Source organism: Salvelinus alpinus, chromosome 28, assembly GCF_045679555.1.
Source record: "Salvelinus alpinus chromosome 28, SLU_Salpinus.1, whole genome shotgun sequence".
Classification (NCBI taxonomy): Eukaryota; Metazoa; Chordata; class Actinopteri; order Salmoniformes; family Salmonidae; genus Salvelinus; species Salvelinus alpinus.
Genome location: NC_092113.1, coordinates 28575784 through 28598181, shown reverse-complemented (window position 1 = coordinate 28598181; position 22398 = coordinate 28575784). Strand labels below are relative to the sequence as shown.

General features: G+C 43.3%; 2 protein-coding genes across 3 annotated transcripts in view; one reads left to right on the top strand and one right to left on the bottom strand.

The window, feature by feature from the left end:
- ptpn22 (protein tyrosine phosphatase non-receptor type 22) overlaps window positions 1-5460 on the bottom strand; it is a 39177-nt gene extending 33717 nt beyond the window's left edge. For both annotated transcript variants that reach the window (XM_071372606.1, XM_071372607.1), the window contains exon 1: window positions 5164-5460. In XM_071372606.1, the coding sequence (XP_071228707.1) occupies window positions 5164-5265 (102 nt within the window). In that variant the 5' untranslated portion in view covers window positions 5266-5460. The remainder of the gene's footprint in view (window positions 1-5163) is intronic.
- Window positions 5461-7941: 2481 nt separating this feature from the next.
- LOC139557603 (uncharacterized) lies at window positions 7942-21727 on the top strand. The gene is made up of 5 exons (XM_071372622.1): window positions 7942-8048; window positions 10095-10427; window positions 10526-10837; window positions 11048-11204; window positions 21194-21727. The coding sequence occupies exons 1-5, from the start codon at window positions 8012-8014 to the stop codon at window positions 21300-21302; spliced, it is 948 nt and encodes a 315-aa protein (XP_071228723.1). The 5' UTR covers window positions 7942-8011; the 3' UTR covers window positions 21303-21727.
- Window positions 21728-22398: the final 671 nt, after the last annotated feature.

Genomic DNA, 22398 nt, shown 5'->3' with positions numbered 1-22398 from the left:
GTTAAAAAAACATTCACTGTGAAAGTCGATACGTGTAGGCCCTTCATATACAGTGCATTCGGAAAGTATCCAGACCCCTTTCATTTTTACACATTTTGTTACGTTACAGCCTTATTCTAAAATGTATTTAATTGTTTTTTCTCCTCAACAATCTACACACAAACCTCATGAAAAATAAATAAATATCACGTTTACATAAGTATTCAGACCCTTCACTCAGTACTTTGTTGAAGCACCTTTGGCAGTGATTACAGCCTCGAGTCTTCTTGGGTATGATGCTACAAGCTTGGTACACCTTTATTTGGGGAGTTTCTCCCATTCTTCTCTGCAGATCCTCTCAAGCTGGATGGGGAGCATCGCTGCACAGGTATTTTCACATCTCTCCAGAGATGTTAGATCGGTTTCAAGTCCGGGCTCTGGCTGGGCCACTCAAGGACATTCAGAGACTTGTCCTGAAGCCACTCCTGCGTTGTCTTGGCTGTGTACTTAGGGTCATTGTCCTGTTAGAAGGTGAACCTTCACCCCAGTCTGAGAGCTCTGGAGCAGGTTTTCATCAAGGATCTCTCTGTACTTTGCTCCGTTCATCTTTCCCTCAATCCTGACTTGCCTCCTTGTCCCTGCCACTGAAAAACATCCCCACAGCATGATTCTGCCACCTTTAGGTGCCTTTTGGCAAACTGGCCAAGCAAAGCGGGCTGTCATGTGCCTTTTACTGAGGAGTGGCTTCCGTCTGGCCACTCTACCATAAAGGCCTGATTGGTAGAGTGCTACAGAGACGGTTGTCTTTCTGGAAGGTTCTCCCATCTCCACAGAGGAACGATGGAACTCTGTCAGAGTGACCATCAGGTTCTTTGTCACCTCCCTGAACAAGGTCATTCTCCACCGATTGCTCAGTTTGGCCGGGCGGCCAGCACTAGGAAGAGTTTTGGTTGTTCCAAACTGCTTCCATTTAAGAATGATGGAGGCCACTGTGTTCTTGGTACCCTTCCCCAAAACTGTGCATCAACACAATCCTGTTTCGGAGCTCTACGGAGAATTATTTCGACCTCATGGCTTGGTTTTTGCTCTGACATGCACTGTCAACTGTGGGACCTTATATAGACAGGTGTGTGCCTTTCCAAATCATGTCCAATCAATTGAATTTACCACAGGCACCTGAGCTGAATTTCGAGTCTCTTAGCAAAGTGTATAAATACTTATGTAAATAAGGTATTTCTGTTTTTATTGTTAATACGTTTGCAAAAATGTCTAAAAACCTGTTTTCACTTCGTCATTATGGGGTATTGTGTTTAGATTTATGAGGGGTACATTTTAATTAATACATTTTAGAATAAGGCTTTAACGTAACTGTCACGCCCTGGCCTTAGTTATCTTTGTTTTCTTTATTATTTTAGTTAGGTCAGGGTGTGACATGGGGGATGTATGTGTTTTGTATTGTCTGGGGGTTGTGTATGTTTATGGGGCAGTGTCTAGTCTAGGTGTATGTATGTCTATGGTTGCCTAGATTGGTTCTCAATTAGAGACAGCTGTCTATCGTTGTCTCTGATTGGGAACCATATTTAGGCAGCCATATTCATTAGGTAGTTTGTGGGTGATTGTCTATGTGTAGTGTTTAGTGTCAGCACTATTTGTTATATAGCTTCACGTTCGTTTGTTGTTTTGTATAGTTTGTCAAGTGTTCTTCGTCTTCGTTAATTAAATATGTATTCATTTCACGCTGCGCCTTGGTCCTCCTCTCTTCCACCATACGACGATCGTGACAGAAACAAGATGTGGAAAAAGTCAAGGGGTCTGAATACTTTACGAATGCACTGTATTGGCTATGGGCAGCACATCTTTCAGCTTATGTAATCAGTTGTTTTCTTGCTCAAACCACGAGCAACACCTGTTAAACTCCAACATTTCTCTCAAAACATAGGGATGTCTATTCGCACAGGACTAGTATTATCAGAGGCCTTTGGAGTTTGCCAAAAACAGTAGGTTTTTCTGGTTAGTCAATGTCCAAATTTCAGTTTCCATTTAACCCATCTAAACAGTAGGCTACAAGTTCCCTGACATGCTATAGGCCTATTTGAAGTCATGTGACTGTTGAATTTGTATAGAGCCTCACAATCATTACACATAACATTCACTATTATTTTCCTCTTTCACCACTTCCCCAAATCTTGTCCAAACATTTATTTTCTGGTCCTCCCTTCTCTTTATTTTCAACTCTCCTTTTGCAGCTTGTGTCTTATTGAATTAAACATCGACAATGTCCTTTTTGCCTCCGCGGATTGACGTTAACTTTTTCTGCCCTTCCCAGAAGCTTTATTTGGCGATTGGCTGTATAGGCTATTTGGCGCGCGTAGGCTACAGTTAAACCCTAACGTTATACTTATGCAGTAATACCAGATAGCCTAAAATAATGAAAGAAAAACCTCAATGTAGACTATATAAACTGCACAATAATAACATTTATGGATTTTTTAAGGTATTGCTTCTCTTTATTCAACCCGCCTAGCACCCACCCGCCCTTCAGCCACACAATATTGAATTATCCTAATCCCGTCCACCCCGCGAAGATCACCCGCTCATCACTAGTGTGCATGTATGTGTGTATGTGTGTGTGTGTGTGTGTATATGTGTGTGTGTGTATATGTGTGTGTGTGTGTGTGTATGTGTGTGTGTGTGTATGTTTGTATGTGTGTGTTTATGTGTGTATGTGTGTGTGTGTGTATGTATGTATGTGTGTTTATGTGTGTGTTTATGTGTGTATGTGCATACAGGGTGGTGAGGCGCGGGGTTTCTGCATCAGTAACATCAAATTTGCCTGTCGATCATCTTACTTGTATGGTGGCCTTCAGAAACAGGCAGCAGTGCAATAAGAGGAAGCTAATAAGCAGTAGTTGGGGACTGACTGACCCAATCCATACAGAAATAACCCATGGAGAAACAACCCACACAGAAACAACCCACACAGGAACAACCCATACAGAAACAACCAACACAGAAACAACCCACACAGAAACAACCCATACAGGAACAACCCACACAGGAACAACCCACACAGAAACAACCCACACAGAAACAACCCACACAGGAACAACCCATACAGGAACAACCCACACAGAAACAACCAACACAGGAACAACCCACACAGAAACAACCCACACAGGAACAACCCACACAGGAACAACCCATACAGGAACAACCCACACAGGAACAACCCACACAGGAACAACTCATACAGGAACAACCAACACAGGAACAACCCACACAGAAACAACCCACACAGGAACAACCCACACAGAAACAACCCACACAGGAACAACCCATACAGGAACAACCCATACAGGAACAACCCATACAGAAACAACCCACACAGGAACAACCCACACAGGAACAACCCACACAGAAACAACCCATACAGGAACAACCCATACAGGAACAACCCATACAGAAACAACCAACACAGGAACAACCCACACAGAAACAACCCACACAGGAACAACCCACACAGGAACAACCCACACAGGAACAACCCACACAGGAACAACCCACACAGGAACAACTCATACAGGAACAACCCACACAGGAACAACCCATACAGAAACAACCCATACAGGAACAACCCATACAGGAACAACCCATACAGAAACAACCAACACAGAAACAACCCACACAGGAACAACCCACACAGGAACAACCCATACAGGAACAACTCATACAGGAACAACCAACACAGGAACAACCCACACAGAAACAACCCACACAGGAACAACCCACACAGAAACAACCCACACAGGAACAACCCATACAGGAACAACCCATACAGGAACAACCCACACAGAAACAACCCATACAGGAACAACCCATACAGAAACAACCAACACAGGAACAACCCATACAGAAACAACCAACACAGGAACAACCCACACAGAAACAACCCACACAGGAACAACCCACACAGGAACAACCCATACAGGAACAACCCACACAGGAACAACCCACACAGGAACAACTCATACAGGAACAACCAACACAGGAACAACCCACACAGAAACAACCCACACAGGAACAACCCACACAGAAACAACCCACACAGAAACAACCCACACAGGAACAACCCATACAGGAACAACCCACACAGGAACAACCCACACAGGAACAACTCATACAGGAACAACCAACACAGGAACAACCCACACAGAAACAACCCACACAGGAACAACCCACACAGAAACAACCCACACAGAAACAACCCACACAGGAACAACCCATACAGGAACAACCCACACAGAAACAACCCACACAGAAACAACCCACACAGAAACAACCCATACAGGAACAACACACACAGGAACAACCCACACAGGAACAACTCATACAGGAACAACCAACACAGGAACAACCCACACAGAAACAACCCATACAGGAACAACCAACACAGGAACAACCCATAGAGAAACAACCCACACAGGAACAACCCACACAGGAACAACCCATACAGGAACAACCCATACAGGAACAACCCACACAGGAACAACCAACACAGAAACAACCCATACAGGAACAACCCACACAGGAACAACCCATACAGAAACAACCCATACAGGAACAACCCATACAGGAACAACCCATACAGAAACAACCAACACAGAAACAACCCACACAGGAACAACCCACACAGGAACAACCCATACAGGAACAACCCATACAGGAGCAACCCACACAGGAACAACCAACACAGAAACAACCCATACAGGAACAACCCATAGAGAAACAACCCATACAGAAACAACCCACACAGGAACAACCCATACAGGAACAACCCATAGAGAAACAACCCATACAGAAACAACCCACACAGGAACAACCCATACAGGAACAACCCACACAGAAACAGCATAACAGAAATAGTATGTCTCTGATCATGGCGTTCTTTGGCAGAGTTGGCAGAGTTCTGGTCAGTGGAATAACAGTATGGCTTATCACAACAGCACTCTCTCTTTGTCCACACACACTCACATAAAAACAAATACACTCCCTCATATGCTCTCGATGTTTAGACAAATTGTAAACACTCAGCATCACAGGACAGGTGAGGTCTGCACCACTCATAAGACTAAATCCACTTTTTTATACAGTGAGAAAAGTGATCAAATAAATAGATGAACTCACCGAGAACTCCCCTGTGAAGCCACTCTCCGCTTCCTCCTCCTCAGCCTCCTTGCTCTCCACTTGAGCCAGGAAGCCCCTCAGTATCCAGGCTTGCTGCTCCATGGCTGGGCTGCTGGGGCTACGCGTGTGCTGCTGCTGCCTGGCATGTCAGGACACAGAGGGCCACGGGACCATGGACAGGGGGCTCGCCGTCAGGGTCCGGGTGGCTGAGGTGTCTCTGTTCCAAGGGGCCTGGTGAGAGGCACAAGGCACTGTCAGAGCTGTCGTCAGTTCAAGGAGGCAGCAGCAGCAAGCTGAAAGGTTCTGTGGTCAGATAAAAAAAATATCACCACATCCCCTTGTGTCTCTCTCACTGGGTCCTAGAGCCAGCCCTGCTCCGAAGCACCTCATCAGGGTGTGTGTGTGAGCAAGAGAGAGAGAGAGAGAAAGAGAAAGATAGAAAGAAAGATACAGTGAGAGAGGCACAGACACAAACACAGAGGGAAAAGGGAGATAAATGTGCACACACATGCTTGAACAGTGTTTCCAGCCCAGCCCTAGGGCAGGGTTTCCAAAACTAAGTCCGGGGGCCCCCCTGGGGGCATGTTTTGGTTTTTGCCCTCGCACTACACAGCTGATGCAGATAATCTACATTTGATGATTAGTTGGTTATTTCAGTCAGCTGTGTAGTGCTAGGGCAAGAACCAAAATGTGTACCCAAGGGGTGCCCCAGGACCGAGTTTGGGAAACCCTGCCCTAGAGCATGCCGGAGGCGGTTCAGCGTGTTGAACCACATTCAGGACATGGAGGAGAGAGGGAGGGCCAGGAGGGAGAGGCCAGGAGGGAGGGGTGGTGCGGAGTCAAGGTGAAGGCTGGCTAGATCCTGTAAGACAGGTAACTCCCTCTCTCTTTCTGTCTGGCGTTTTCCCCCACAGTCCAGCTGGTCCACTGACCGTCAGGCACTAAGTGACAGCCCATCACCATTTCGGATTCATAACTCCTGAAAGATCCATGTTAATCTCACCTTATTGAACTATCTGGTAGAATTGTAGAGATGCTATGGTGCTAAAGCTGTCTAAACAGTTCCTATTGGATCTACTGCGAGAGAGAGAGAGAGAGAGAGAGAGAGAGAGAGAGAGAGAGAGAGAGAGAGAGAGAGAGAGAGAGAGAGAGAGAGAGAGAGAGAGAGAGAGAGAGAGAGAGAGAGAGAGAGAGAGAGAGAGAGAGAGAGAGAGAGAGAGAGAGAGAGAGAGAGAGAGAGAGAGATGGAATCAAAGTTCCAGTACCAGTTGTACTCATATTGATAGTGTCATGTCTTCTATAAACGATATATTAGTACAAGTACTTACTTGGTACATTCACTTTCTCTCTTCTGCTTGTAGTAACTATTGTCAGACAAACTCCTGTGTTGTTGCGTGTGTGTGTAATATCTGTGTGTGATTTCTCTGTGTGTAATCTCTGTGTGTGTAATCTCTGTGTGTGCAATATCTCTGTGTGTAATCTCTGTGTGTGTCATCTCTGTGTATGCAATCTCTATGGGTGATCTCTGTGTGTGTAATCTCTGTGTGTGCAATGTCTCTGTGTGTAATCTGTAACGGCAGATTTCCTCCTCTTCGTCTGAAGAGGAGGTGTAGCAGAGATCGGACCAAGACGCAGCGTTGTATGTGTCCATGTTTTAATAGAACAAACTGAACAAGACACAATACAAAATAACAAAGAGAATCTAACCAAAAACAGTCCCGTGTGGCACAAACACTGACACAGGAAACAAACACCCACCAACCAACAGTGAAAACAGGCTACCTAAATATGGTTCCCAATCAGAGACAATGAAAAACACCTGCCTCTGATTGAGAACCATATCAGGCCAAATGACAAACCTAAACATAGAAACACAGAACATAGACTGCCCACCCCAACTCACGCCCTGACCATACTAACTAAAGACAAAACAAAGGAAAATAAAGGTCAGAACGTGACATAATCTCTGTGTGTGTCATCTCTGTGTATGCCATCTCTGTGTGTGATCTATGTGTGTGTAATCTCTGGGTGTGTGATCTCTATGTGGGAAATCTCTGAGTGTGTAATATATGTGTGGGTAATCTCTGTGTGTGTTGCCACCTGATGGAGAAACAACTGACAGAAGAGGTTTAACTACCTACTGACAGGTCAAGTACAGTTATCTCAACTGTACTCAACACGGTGAGGAAGCTGCCATGGTTACCCTGCAGCCGTTTGGAGGAAATTTAGGCTGGAGAGTCAGTACACAAGTATCACCAAAGTCAGATTAATTTGGTTTAATTTTCAATATCTGGATTTTACTTTCTCAATGAAGTAAAATTCAAAACCAAAGAATCAGATGTTGGCAGTGATCCCCAATCAACAGGTTCCCCTTTCTTTATTATGTACTAGGATGACACATAGTGGAAGATCTATACAATTGCATAATTGAATGGTCCTGGAGCAGAATGGTTCAAAGTAGTAGTACTCTCCACCCCCGACAAATAACTATTTGAAGCAGCATAGGCCTATACATGTTAATGTTGTATTGTATGATTATGTATTATGGATGATTAAACCAAAACCAAATTCATCTGAGCCTAATACTGTATATCAGTGAAATTGAACAGGGTGAATAATGCCAATTGCATCTCGTTATAGAGGGTCTATTCACATCCTACATACATTTTGCACACCTCTGAAGCTCTCTTAGCAGAGGAGGATGCCGCACTAACCACAGTCCATTTCAGTGGCATCCTGTCTCATTATCAAACCGGCACTTCATCTTACAGTAACCTCATTCACAGGTTTAATTGCTATTGTATAGGTTCAGAGATAGAGACGGCTGGTAGAGGACATTAGTCTTACCATGATGAGGGTCCTTTATCTCCTGTTGCTGTGTGAAAGTAAGTATATTGTAATCAACTTTTAAATGTAGTAATTACAACGTGTTTACAGTTCCTTTTCAACCAGTTTGTTTGAAAGAAATGTCCTGTTTTCATGCCCTCACAATTGTACATAACATTACTTTGATATCAAAGGGGTGAACATACACAGTAACAGTAGAATTCCTCTGAAACTGTATTCAGCATACTGTCCTACTTAGGCCTGTCTGTGACTACATAATGATATCAAACCACAACTGTGTTGATTTTTTCTTGGTCTGATTAACGCTCACACCCTTTTTTCCAATCATATACATTATCATTATCAACAGGGTTGCCATTATATACAGTACCAGTCAAAAGTTTGGACACACTTACTCATTCAAGGGTTTTTCTTTATTTGTACTATTTTCTACATTGTAGAATACTAGTGAAGACATCAGAACTAGGAAATAACACACATGGAATCATGTAGTAACCAAAAAAGTATTAAACAAAATATATTCAAAATATATTTTATAGTTGAGGTTCTTCAAAGTAACCACCCTTTGCCTTGATGACAGCCTTGCACACTCTTGGAATTCTCTCAACCAGTTTCACGAGGTAGTCACCTGGAAAGCTTTTCAAATAACAGGTGTGCCTTGTTAAAAGTACATTTGTGGAATTTCTTTCCTTCTTAATGCATTTGAGCCCATCAGTTGTGCTGTGACAAGGTAAGGGTGGTATACAGAAGATAGCCCTATATGGTAAAAGACCAAGTCCATATTATGGCAAGAACAGCTAAAATAAGCAAAGAGAAATGACAGTCCATCATTACTTTAAGACATGAAGGTCAGTCAATATGGAAAATTTCAAGAATTTTGAAGGTTTCTTCAAGTGCAGTCGCAAAAACCATCAAGTGCTATGATGAAACAGGCTCTAATGAGGACCGCCACAGGAAAGGAAGACCCAGAGTTACCTCTGCTGCAGAGGATAAGTTCATTAGAGTTACCAGCCTCAGAAATTGCAGCCCAAATAAATGCTTCACAGAGTTCAAGTAACAGACACATCTCAACATCAATTGTTCAGAGGAGACTACGTGAATCAGGCCTTCATGGTCGAATTGCTGCAAAGAAACCACTACTAAAGGATATCATTAAGAAGAAGAGACTTGCTTGGGCAAAGAAACACGAGCAATGGATATTAGACTGGTGGAAATCTGTCCTTTGGTCTGATGAGTCCAAATTGAGATTTTTGGTTCCAACCGCTGTGTCTTTGTGAGACGCAGAGTAGGTGGACGGATGATCTCCGCATGTGTAGTTGCCACCGTGAAGCATGGAGGAGTTGTGATGGTGTGGGGGTGCTTTGCTGGTGACACTGTCTGTGATTTATTTACAATTCAAGGCACACTTAACCAGCATGACTACCACAGCATTCTGCAATGATACGCCATCCCATCTGGTTTGCGCTTAATGGGACTATCATTTGTTTTTCAACAGGACAATGACCCAATACACCTCCAGGCTGTGTAAGGGCTATTTGACCAAGAAGGATAGTGATGGAGTGCTGCATCAGATGACCTGGCCTCCACAATCACCCGACCTCAACCCAATTGAGATGGTTTGTGATGAGTTGGACTGCAGAGTGAAGGAAAAGCAGCCAACAAGTGCTCAGCATAAGTGGGAACTCCTTCAAGACTATTGGAAAAGCATTCCAGGTGAAGCTGGTTGAGAGAATGCCAAGAGTGTGCAAAGCTGTCATCAAAGCAAATGGTGGCTACTTTGAAGAATCTAAAATCTAAAATATATTTTAAAATAAAATAGAAAAAATAAAGAAAAACCGTTGAATGAGGTGTCCAAACTTTTGACTGGTACTGTATATACTGTATATGAAGTAGATATGTACCTGCACAGTACATTTTCTTACACCACTGATGATGACCATTTACTGCATACAGAATACTATCCAGTATACATCATGTTATTTTCAACCTGCAGAACATATTTTAAAAGACATTCTGTAGGTCTGAAAGGGCTGTTGACCAACAATGATGATTTATCTAACTATTTGTTGTGTTTCTTTTCCCAGCAAGTATCCAGCTTCAGTGTGACAAAACAGTAATACAGGCCAATGTCGGGAGTGGATTCAGTCTGGTCTGCCAGTACCAAACAAACCGGTACCTCTTCAGTAAGAAGTACTGGTGTCGTGGGGAGTCTAGGTCGACCTGTGATATTCTAATGGACTCCGATCACCTCACCAACAGAGAGCCCAGACATAGGTCTCAGATCATAGATGCACAGCGAAGGGGGTTGGTCATCATCATGACAGATCTCAAGTTAGAGGATACTGGAGTGTACTGGGTTGGGATTGATAAAATCTATGCTGATATCATGACTTCCATCAATCTAATTGTGACATTTGGTAAGATTATTTTTGCTCTTTACTTTTACTGACAAAGTTACCCCTTCCCCTTTTCTTTTGCATTATCCAAATAACATCTCTCTATCTCTCTCTCCCAGTGGTAGTGTCCAAACCCATGGTATGGCCCCTGATTTCAATGGGAGACACTTGCTGGGGCCAGCCTGTGACAGTGCACTGTGCTAGTGCACAGGGCACAAGTGTCCAGTACACCTGGTACCAATCCACCCAACCCCAGGACATCCCGTTTCAGAGCTCAGCAGACCTGCACCTACACTGTGGCATTGTGGAAGAAGACAGCCAGTACTACTGCAGTGCCAGCAACGATGTGAGCAGCCAGCATAGTGGGATGGTTTCGCTGCAGGTTCTGAAGCCCTCTGAGGAGGACTGCATCTATAGTTTTGCTATGGAGGGTAAGTGCTAAGAAAATACTTTTGAATGTGGTTGATTAAGTAGGAACAAATCACATCAGCAAAACTAAAACTAAAACACATCAGCAAAACGACATACTAAGTAGACACCCAAGTTATCCTAAACATGTAGCTTCTCATGACAAATAAAGTTTAAAGTAAAGTATAATAACTATTTCCAATCCATGCATATGTACTTTTCAACACCACCAGGCCAGAGAAGCTATGACTGTAGTGACAGACTGAAGACAAGCACAGCCACACCTCTGCGTTCTACTGGCCATCTGACAGAAGAACCCTATCAACCTGGAACCAACAGCAACCTGTCCTCAACAATCAATCAAACACACCAGGATTGGCATTACAGGAGGTCAGGACCGTGTCACCTCTATGTAACCTCTATGTAACCTCTATGTAACCTCTATGTAACCTCTATGTAACATCTATGTAACATCTGTGTAACCTCTGTTTAACCTCTATGTAACCTCTGTGTAACCTCTGTTTAACCTCTATGTAACCTCTATGTAACCTCTATGTAACATCTGTGTAACCTCTGTTTAACCTCTATGTAACCTCTATGTAACCTCTGTTTAACCTCTATGTAACCTCTGTTTAACCTCTGTGTAACCTCTGTGTAACCTCTGTTTAACCTCTATGTAACCTCTGTTTAACCTCTGTGTAACCTCTGTGTAACCTCTGTGTAACCTCTGTTTAACCTCTATGTAACCTCTGTTTAACCTCTGTGTAACCTCTATGTAACCTCTGTGTAACCTCTGTGTAACCTCTGTTTAACCTCTATGTAACCTCTGTTTAACCTCTATGTAACCTCTATGTAACCTCTATGTAACATCTGTGTAACCTCTGTTTAACCTCTATGTAACCTCTATGTAACCTCTATGTAACATCTGTGTAACCTCTGTGTAACCTCTATGTAACATCTGTGTAACCTCTGTGTAACCTCTATGTAACATCTGTGTAACCTCTGTGTTACCTCTATGTTTATCTATTTCCACCAGATCCTGTTACCCAGTAACATAATGTGACATGTCTTGAAGAAGCAGTGCAGCTAGACTTCCTTTGATGTGATCAATCTGTCAGCATGTTATGTATATGTCTGTTGTTTGGTGGCAGTGTATCAAAGGTTTGCATAAAGAGGCACAGTGCAGTAGCGCTGTTAAGAGGTTGCATATGTTTTAGTTGTCCATTTTCAAGTACAGGATGTACTGTCCACTCTTAAAAACTGTACTGTGTATGCTGCTGTAGAAATGAGATCTGAAGACTACTACTATGTAGGGGAAAGTGGGGTAAGGGGTGGTAAATGGGTAAGTTAAGCCACCCTTGTTTTTAGGAAACCATACAGAAAATGTACCATTTGACCAAATATTTAGAAAGAGGTCATCATTTCATGGAGTTTGTGAAGGAAGAAACCACATGGAAAAAGTGGTAATCAAGTTGGGTCCAAAAAATAGATTTTTACCAAATGAAATGAATTTATTGTGTTAGAGGTTTCATGATGCTTGTATCATAAACCAAAGTAGATACTTCTAAGATTGTTCTAAACATCAGTTTGGGTCTCTATAAGCATCAATATGAGGTCCTAAACCTAGAATGAAAGGGCATCGTTGTAGCTGTGTCCTGTGTCGGCTAATATAGTCAAACTGTTTGCCTTGGGGTAAGTTGAACCAATGGCCATGGGGTAAATTGAGCCAATCGTTGAGCCAATGGCAAGTGTTTGTTAGGTGTTGAGCCTGTTAAAATGTGCTTAAAATGATTAAACGACCAAAAAGTGATTGTGATTGGGTTGAATTGTGTTTGGGAAATAAAGATATAAAAATAAGGACCTCTCGAGTGGCGTAGCGGTCTAAGGCACTGCATCGCAGTGCTAGAAGCGCCACTACAGACCTGGGTTCGATCCCGGGCTGTATCACAACCGACTGTGATCGGGCGGCGCATAATTGGCCCAGAGTCATCTGGGTCAGGGGAGGGTTTGGCCGGGGTGGCTTTACTTGGCTCATTGCGCTCTAGTGACTCCTTGGGACGGCCGGGCGCCTGCAGGCTGACCTTGGTCGTCAGTTGAACGGTGTTTCCTCCAACACATTGGTGCGGCTGGCTTCCGGGTTAAGCGGGTGGGTGTTAAGAAACGCAGTTTGGCTGGTCATGTTTCAGAGGAAGCATGACTTGACCTTTGTCTCCCGAGCCCATTGGGGGTAAAGGGGGTAAAATAGAACAACAAAAAAAGATATATAAATAAAAGAGTTGCTGTTTTACCCAATAAATTACTGGACGTTTATATATATAGAGTGCTTATTATTATAGCTTACAGTTTGTTCGCCGTTAGTCAGCACCTCTACACTAAATCATTTTCTCTGGGTGTACGCCAGCTCATGCTTTTAATTATGGAAATAAAAATAGACATGGTTTTAAAAAGGTAGTGGTAATATTTCATTTAGTACAGAAATTGGCTGTTGGCTGTTGATGGATAGGGTCAACATAGGCCTCGCTGCTTTGCCTAGCTTCATTCGTTGCATTGAGCCAATTTCATATTTTGTGTATGTGCATTGCCTAAACATGTTGTGGAGGTAAGCCTGGGGTAAGCTCTGTACATTTCAGCGTGTCTACATAATTTGGTGCTGAATGAAGCTAGCTAAACAACCTGATAAATGGACACTATACTTCACCTCAAAAAAGGCTACAAGCTCATGTAAAGTTGGCAACTGAACTATGTGGAGTTATTGTATAGTCTACCATTGCTGAAAAAGATGAAAGGTTATCTAGACACTTGGAGACATCCACCATGTTTGGTTGCTAGGTGAAGACAGGTTCCTGGGTCCAGAGCATTTGAAAATGACTGCCCCCTCTCACTGAAGCCATGGAAGTTCAAGGCCGACCGCGGTACTGCAGGCATTGTTAGCAGAAAACAGTACCCCCTCCATTATGGTAAATGGAAAAATGGCAATCTTCGTGGTCAATCGTTCTGTAATAAAAAATATTAATTGGAAGACAGTCATGGTACCAATAACTGCTTCTAATACACCAGATGTATGTCGTTGAGTAGCTCAAACTGTGCATGTCTCCATTAAACGCCATCTTAACTGACTTAATATGGCATCAATGCACTATTGTCTTCACAGTGCATTTGGAAAGTATTCAGACCCATTCTCTATTCCACATTTTGTTACGTTACAGCATTTTTCTAAAATGGATTAAATAAAACATTTCCCCCATCAATCTACACACCATATCCCATAATGACAAAGCGAAAACAGGTTTTTAGACATTTGGCAAATGTATTCCTCTGTGGAGATGGTAGAACCTTCCAGAAAGACAACCATCTCTGCAGCACTCCACCAATCAGGCCTTTATGGTAGAATGGCCAGACGGAAGCCACTCCTCAGTAAAAGGCACATGACAGCCCGCTTGGAGTTTACCAAAAGGCACCTAAAGGACTCTCGGACCATGAGAAACAAGATTCTCTGGCCAAATGTCACGTCTGGAAGAAACCTGGCACAATCCCTAAACTGAAGCATTTCTAAAAACCTGTTTTTGCTTTGCCATTATGAGGTAGTGTGTAGGGCTGTAACAAAATGTGGAAGAATTCAAGGGGTCTGAATACTTTCCGAAAGTACTGTAGGAATGAATGGTGTCACGTGATCGATAGCTTTGTCCATTCATACAATCATTGTTCCAGAGCAGACAATCATTGGTCCAGAATAACGGGTGATATGTCTGTAAGTTGGCCAGTACTTCAGGGGTGTGGCTATGCTTGTCTGTGTTAACTATGCACACTCACAGGGCCCTATACACCACGCACACTTATACTCCAACACATATACAAAACACTCACTCCATCATTTGCTCAAACACATAATATGCACATACATTTATACTGACTCGAAACACACCCACTTACATACAATCATCATATACGCTGCTGCTACTCTGTTTATCATATACCCTGATGCCTAGTCACCTTACCCCTATACATACTGGTATCTACCTCTATCGATCCAGGAGCCCTGCACATTGTACATATGGTACTGGAACTGACCCTGTATATAGTATGCTTACTTTATCGTGTTCTTATTTTTATATCTTGTGTGTTTTTGTTCGACCTTGTTATTTTTAGTATTACATTGTTATTGATTACTGCATTGAGGTTAAAGCTAGCAAGAAAGGCATTTCACTGTACTTGTTCATGTAACATTAAAACTAACATGTCATGTGCAGTTAGACTTCCCCTTGCAGTGGTCAAATGTGGTACGTTGTTTGACTGCAGTGTAGTGAATGTTTCCAGAGAGGCACAGTGCTGTGAAAGGTTGCATAGGTGTAGACCAGGCCTGGGCAAAGACCGACCCGGGGGCCGTATGCAGCCTGCGAACTGATTCAATACGGCCTGTGGAATCATGCTCAGATCACATAAAGAATTTGCGATAGTAAAGTTTTGAAAAAAACATATTTGTTATTCAAATTAAAATCCCAATGAATACTCTCTTTGAGTAATGATTTAACTCCCACCGCTTGTGGGACATTTATTTTGAAGGCACGCATAAATAACAAATGCACGAGGACAGACAGTGAAAACAGGCTGACACATGTCACAGTTTCAAATAGTAGCTAGCTAGAAATTGCACAAAAATGTGTTTTTCAAAGAAAACCATCTGCTTCCAACTCACACCCTCAAACACATAGATCCCCTGAACGCAGCTCACTTTCCAGCCCACTTTCCAACTCACACCCTCAAACACATAGATCCCCTGAACGCAGCTCACTTTCCAGCCCACTTTCCAACTCACACCCTCAAACACATAGATCCCCTGAACGTATCTCACTCTCCAGATCCCAATCACCTGAATTCTAATCACCTGTTCACACACCTGTATGTCATTATCACACACTATTTAGTTCAGTTCTTTGCACCCCATCACTGTGAGGTATTGTTAGTTTTGTGACACACTTCTTTCGGAGTGCTGTTTTTCCCCTGTGAGTTACTCTTCCCGTGTATGATAGTTTTTGCCTATTCCCTGCCTGTATTTTAGCCTATCGGATTTCCTGTTATCAACCTCTTGTCTGATCTCCCGGATGACGTTATTAGCCTTTTCCCTGCCTGTACTGCTGCCCTTTTGGATTCCCTGTGTCTCACCTTCTGCCTGCCCCTGGACCCTGCTACCTGCCTCCTCCTGTGGTCCTTTACAAATAAACACCTGCTGCGCCCTGCGCTTGAAACCAGCTCTCTGTCTCCCATCGTGTTCATTACAGGTACATCGTGTTCATTCATCATATGTATTCACCCCCTTTGCTATGAAGCCCCTAAATAAGATCTGGTGCAACCAATTACCTTCAGAAGTCACATATTTAGTTAAATAAAGTCTCAGTATATATACACGATCTCAGTATATATACACCTGTTCTGAAAGGCCCCAGAATCTGCAAAACCACTAAGCAAGGTGCGCCACCAAGCAAGTGGCACCATGAAGACCAAGGAGCTCTCCAAACAGGTCAGGGACAAAGTTGTGGAGAAGTACAGATCAGGGTTGGGTTATAAAAAAATATCAGAAACTTTGAACATCCCATGGAGCACCATTAAATCCATTATTAAAAAATGGAAAGAATATGGCACCACAGCAAACCTGCCAAGAGAGGGCTGCCCACCAAAACTCACAGACCAGGCAAGGAGGACATTAATCAGAGAGGCAACAAAGAGACCAAGATAACCCTGAAGGAGTTGCAAAGGCATGTGGGAGACTCCCCAAACATATGGAAGAAGGTACTCTGGTCAGATGAGACTAAAACTGAGCTTTTTGGCCATCAAAGAAAACGCTATGTCTGGCACAAATCCAACACCTCTTATCACCCCGAGAACACCATCCCCACAGTGAAGCATGGTGGTGGCAGCATCATGCTGTGGGGATGTTTTTCATCAGCAGGGACTGGGAAACTGGTCAGAATTGAAGGGATGATGGATGGCGCTAAATACAGGGAAATTCTTGAGGGAAACCTGTTTGTCTTCCAGAGATTTGATTTGATTCCAGCAGGACAATGACCCTAAGCAAACTGCTAAAGCAACACTCGAGTTTTGTTTATCCACCCGCCTCTTGAGGATTGACCACAAGTTCTCAATGGGATTAAGGTCTGGGGATTTTCCTGGCCATGGACCCAAAATATTGATGTTTTGTTCCCTGAGCCACTTAGTTATCACTTTTGCCTTATGGCAAGGTGCTCCATCATGCTGGAAAAGGCATTGTTCGTTACCAAACTGTTCCTGGATGGTTGGGAGAAGTTGCTCTCGGATGATGTGTTGGTACCATTCTTTATTCATGGCTGTGTTCTTTGGCAAAATTGTGAGTGAGCCCACTCCCTTGGCTGAGAAGCAACCCCACACATGAATGGTCTCAGGACCCTTTACTGTTGGCATGACACAGGACTGATGGTAGCGCTCACCTTTTCTTCTCCGGACAAGCTTTTTTCCAGATGCCCCAAACAATCGGAAAGGTGATTCATCAGAGAAAATGACTTTACCCCAGTCCTCAGCAGTCCAATCCCTGTACCTTTTGCAGAATATCAGTCTGTTCCTGATGTTTTTCCTGGAGAGAAGTGGCTTCTTTGCTGCCCTTCTTGACACCAGGCCATCCTCAAAGTCTTCACCTAACTGTGCAGTGCAGATGCACTCACACCTGCCTGCTGCCATTCCTGAGCAAGCTCTGTACTGGTGGTGCCCCATTCCCGCAGCTGAATCAACTTTAGGATAAGGTCCTGGCGCTTGCTGGACTTTCTTGGGCGCTCTGAAGCCTTCTTCACAACAATTGAACCGCTCTCCTTGAAGTTCTTGATGATCCGATAAATGGTTGATTTAGGTGCAATCTTACTGGCAGCAATATCCTTGCCTGTGAAGCCCTTTTGGCGCAAAGCAATGATGACAGCACGTGTTTCCTTGCAGGTAACCATGGTTGACAGAGGAAGAACAATGATTCCAAGCACCACCCTCCTTTTGAAGCTTCCAGTCTGTTATTTGAACTCAATCAGCATGACAGAGTGATCTCCAGCCTTGTCCTCGTCAACACTCACACCTGTGTTAATGAGAGAATCACTGACATTGTGATGCCCTTACCGTAGATTGCTTTGTATGTTTCTATTTTTAGTTTGGTCAGGGTGTGATGTGGGTGGGTTTCTGTTTCTATGTGTTTGGCCTGTTATGGTTCTCAATCAGAGGCAGCTGTCTAGCGTTGTCTCTGATTGAGAGCCATACTTAGGTAGCCTGTTTTCCCACTTGTGTTTGTGGGTGGTTATTTTCTGGTTAGTGTTTGTTGCACCTGTCAGAACTGTTCGTTGGTCGTTTTGTTGTTTTTGTTCGTGTATTCATTTTTGATTAAAAGTATTATGGATACGTACCACGCTGCACTTTGGTCCTCCTCTCCTTCGCCCGACGACTTTCGTTACAGACATGATGTCAGCTGGTCCTTTTGTGGCACGGCGGAAATGCAGTGGAAATGTTTTTTGGGGATTCAGTTCATTTGCATGGCAAAGAGGGACTTTGCAATGAATTGCAATTCATCTGATCACTCATCATAACATTCTGGAGTATATGCAAATTGACATCATACAAACTGAGGCAGCAGACTTGGTGAAAATTAATATTTGTGTCATTCTCAAAACTTTTGGCCATGACTGTACATTTAAACTCAGCAAAAAAAGAAACGCCCCTTTTTCAGGATCCTGTCCTTCAAAGATAATTCGTAAAAATGCAAATAACAGATCTTCATTGTAAAGGGTTTAAACACTGTTTCCCATGCTTCTTCAATGAACCATAAACAATTAATGAACATGCACCCGTGGAACAGTCATTAAGACACTAACAGCTTACTGACGGTAGGCAATTAAGGTCACAGTTATGAAAATGTAGGACACTAAAGAGGCCTTTCTACTGACTCTGAAAAACAACAAAAGAAAGATACCCAGGGTCCCTGCTCATCTGCGTGAATGTGCCTTAGTCATGCTGCAAGGAGGCATGAGGACTGCAGATGTGGCCAGGGCAATAAATTGCAATGTCCGTACTGTGAGACGCCTGAGACAGCGCTACAGGGAGACAGGACAGACAGCTGATTGTCCACGCAGTGACAGACCACGTCTAACAACACCTGCACAGGATTGGTACATCCGAATATCACACCTGCGGGACAGGTACAGGATAACAACAACTGCCCGAGTTACACCAGGAACGCACAATCCCTCCATCAGTGCTCAGACTGTCCGCAATAGGCTGAGAGAGGCTGGAGAAAAGGCTTGTAGGCCTGTTGTAAGGCAAGTCCTCACCAGACATCACCGGCAACAACGTCACAAACCCACCGTCGCTGGACCAGACAGGACTGGCAAAAAGTGCTCTCACTGACGAGTCGCGGTTTTGTCTCAACAGGGGTGATGGCCATTCCCTCCAGAAATGTCCGGGAACTTGCAGGTGCCTTGGTGGAAGAGTGGGGTAACATCTCACAGCAAGAACTGGAAAACCTGGTGCAGTCCATGAGGAGGAGACGCAATACTGACTGTTACTTTTTATGTTGACCCTCCCTTTGTTCAGGGACACATTGTTCCATTTCTGTTAGTCACATGTCTGAAAACTTGTTCAGTTTATGTCTCAATTGTTGATTCCTGTTGTGTAAATATTTGTATGAACATATGTTAAGTTTGCTGAAAATAAACACAGTTGACAGTGAGGATGTTTTTTGTTGTTGCTGAGTTTAGGTGGTATAATTAAAGTGACTATGCATAGATGAAAACAGAGAGTAGCAGTGGGGGGGGGGGGGGGGGCACTGCAAATAGTTTGGGTAGCCATTTGACTAGATGTTCAGGAGTCTACCCTCTGTAGTGCCTTGCGGTCAGAGGCCCGAGCAGTTGCCATACCAGGCAGTGATGCAACCAGTCAGGATGCTCTCGATGATGCAGCTGTAAAACCTTTTGAGGATCTGAGTACCCATGCCAAATCTTTTCAGTCTCCTGAGGAGGAATAGGTTTTGTCGTGCCCTCTTCACGACTGTCTTGGTGTGCTTGGACCATGTTAGTTTATTGGTGATGTGGACACCAAGGAACTTGAAGCTCTCAACCTGCTCCACTGCAGCCCCGTCGATGAGAATGGGGGTGTGCTCGGTCCTCTTTTTCCTGTAGTCCACAATCACCTCCTTTGTCTTGATCGCGTTGAGGGAGAGGTTGTTGTCGTGGCACCACACGGCCAGGTCTCTGGCCTCCTCCCTATAGGCTGTTTTGTTGTTGTCAGTGATTAGGCTTACCACTGTTGTGTCATCGGCAAATTGAATGGTGTTGGTGTCGTGCCTGGCCGTGCAGTCATGAGTGAACAGGGAGTACAGGAGGGGACTGAGCACTCACCCCTGAGTGGCACCTGTGTTGAGGATCAGCGTGGCAGATGTGTTGTTACCTACCCAAGCAACCTGGTGGCGGCCCGTCAGGAAGTCCAGGATCCAGTTGCAGAGGGAGGTGTTTAGTCCCAGGGTCCTTAGCTTATTGATGAGCTTTGAGGGCACTATGGTGTTGAACACTGAGCTGTAGTCAATGAATAGCATTCTCACATAGGTGCTCCTTTTGTCCAGGTGGGAAAGGGCTATAGAGATTGCATCATCTGTGGATCTGTTGGGGCAGTATGCAAATTGGGGTGGGTCTAAGGTTTCTGGGATGATGGTGTTGTGAGCCATGACCAGCCTTTCAAAGCACTTCATGGCTACAGACGTGAGTGCTACGGGTCGGTAGTCATTTAGGCAGGTAACCTTAGTGTTCTTGGGCACAATGGCTGTGGTGGTCTGCTTAAAACATGTTGGTATTACAGAGTCGGACAGGGAGAGGTTGAAAATGTCAGTGAAGACACTTGCCAGTTGGTCAGCGTATGATTTAAAAAAAAATAATGTCTGAGTGTTGGAGTGTGCCGCTGGCTATCACTACATTTTAAAAACAAGAAAATGGTGCCATTGGCTTTCCTTAATATAAGGAATTTGATATGATTTATATTTTTACTTTTGATAGTTAAGTATATTTCAGCAATTACATTTACTTTGATACTTAAGTATATATAGAATACTTTCAGACTTTTACTCAAGTAGTATTTTACTGGGTGACTTTTACTTGAGTAACTTTGTATTAAGGTATCTATACTTTTACTCAAGTATGCCATTTGGGTACTTTTTCCACCACTGGGTATAGATGAAGGTGTCAGTTTTCAAATAAAGGATGTACTGTGAACTCTTAACAATTGTACTGTGGATGCAGCTGTGGGAATTAAATCTTTAGACCACTACTGTATGTAATGTGGAATTTCATTTTCAAAGAGCGATTTTCAATCATAACTTTTTGTTTGTTTTTCAGGGCATGGGCAGTGTTGCCTGTTTGGTATGAGGTCCTGCGCTGGCTTTTCCTGGCTACTCTGATAGCAGCTGTGTGTCTTGTGCACAAGTGCAGACCTACACAAGTGTGATTCAACAGTCTCTATGACAACAGAAAGTTTCCTTTGGCAAACTGACCACTTTGTTTTAACTTGGTCAGATATATGTACTTTAGCTAACTCCTTTGTCATTGTCGTCATATAACAACATCCTTCAGAGACATTAAAAATATAGAATTGGCTATCTACATCAAGGTAAATAGGTGTATCTACTTACCTATACAAAGGCTAAAGGTAGGATTATATTATATTTAATATATTTTAAATTGTCTTGACACAAAATAATAGTTTAAATATATGTGCCAGTGAGAATGTGAAGAGTTAGTTAACTTAGCCACAGGAGGGCAGTAATGATTGTGTTATGGAAGTTTGAAACATCACATGTTCAATATGGCTTACATTCTGAAAGGACCTTAAGTGATATCATGGAATCCTAAAATAAACATTTGTATTTCTTATCATAATGACACAATCAACTAATTGCTCAGTAATATTGTTTTTTACAGGGAGCCGGGAGTTTTCTTTTTATACCTGAGATAGATACTAATTCCCTACCCAACAGCCACCAGATCCTGTCTGGTCTGCAGGGGGGGGATGTGTTATTTTATCATATATTTTAGTGGCAAAATACATAGTCTTGTTCATACATTTCCATCAATTATTTGTCTTAGGGTAGGCCTATTCATTTGCCTGTATTGATCATCTGTAATGAATACTCAGGGAGGAAAAGGTGTAGATTCACAAGCAGAGCGCGACAGGTGTCTATTTCGCCTTTGCAGAAGGCAAAAATCGTGGTGACAGGCAGGCAATGGTCATACACAGGTAGGCAAAAAGGCAGGTGAATCAAAACTAGGACTGAAGGCTTTAACTGGTTCTCACAAACGAGCTAGGAAAAGGCTTAGTAGAGTCAAAACGAACAATACCTCACAAAGGCACAAACAGAATGAACTGAACTAAATAAGGAGCTGATAAGACCAGGTGAGTAACTAACACAGGTGAAATCAATGAACAAAAATGAAAGACAGGGCTACGTTCAAGAACACAAAGAAACAGGGCTACGTTCAAGAACACAACAAAACAGAACACAAGGTTGACTAAGGAAATACAGAACCTTACATCTAAACCATAT

What these genes read in the sequence shown, in the direction of transcription:
- LOC139557603 (XM_071372622.1), top strand. Translation starts at nt 8,012, where the DNA reads ATGATGAGGGTCCTTTATCTCCTGTTGCTGTGTGAAA. An exon ending in CAATCTAATTGTGACATTTG is followed by an intron (nt 10,428 to 10,525) that starts GTAAGATTATTT and finishes TCTCTCTCCCAG; the next exon opens with TGGTAGTGTCCAAACCCATG. An exon ending in CAGGATTGGCATTACAGGAG is followed by an intron (nt 11,205 to 21,193) that starts GTCAGGACCGTG and finishes TTTGTTTTTCAG; the next exon opens with GGCATGGGCAGTGTTGCCTG.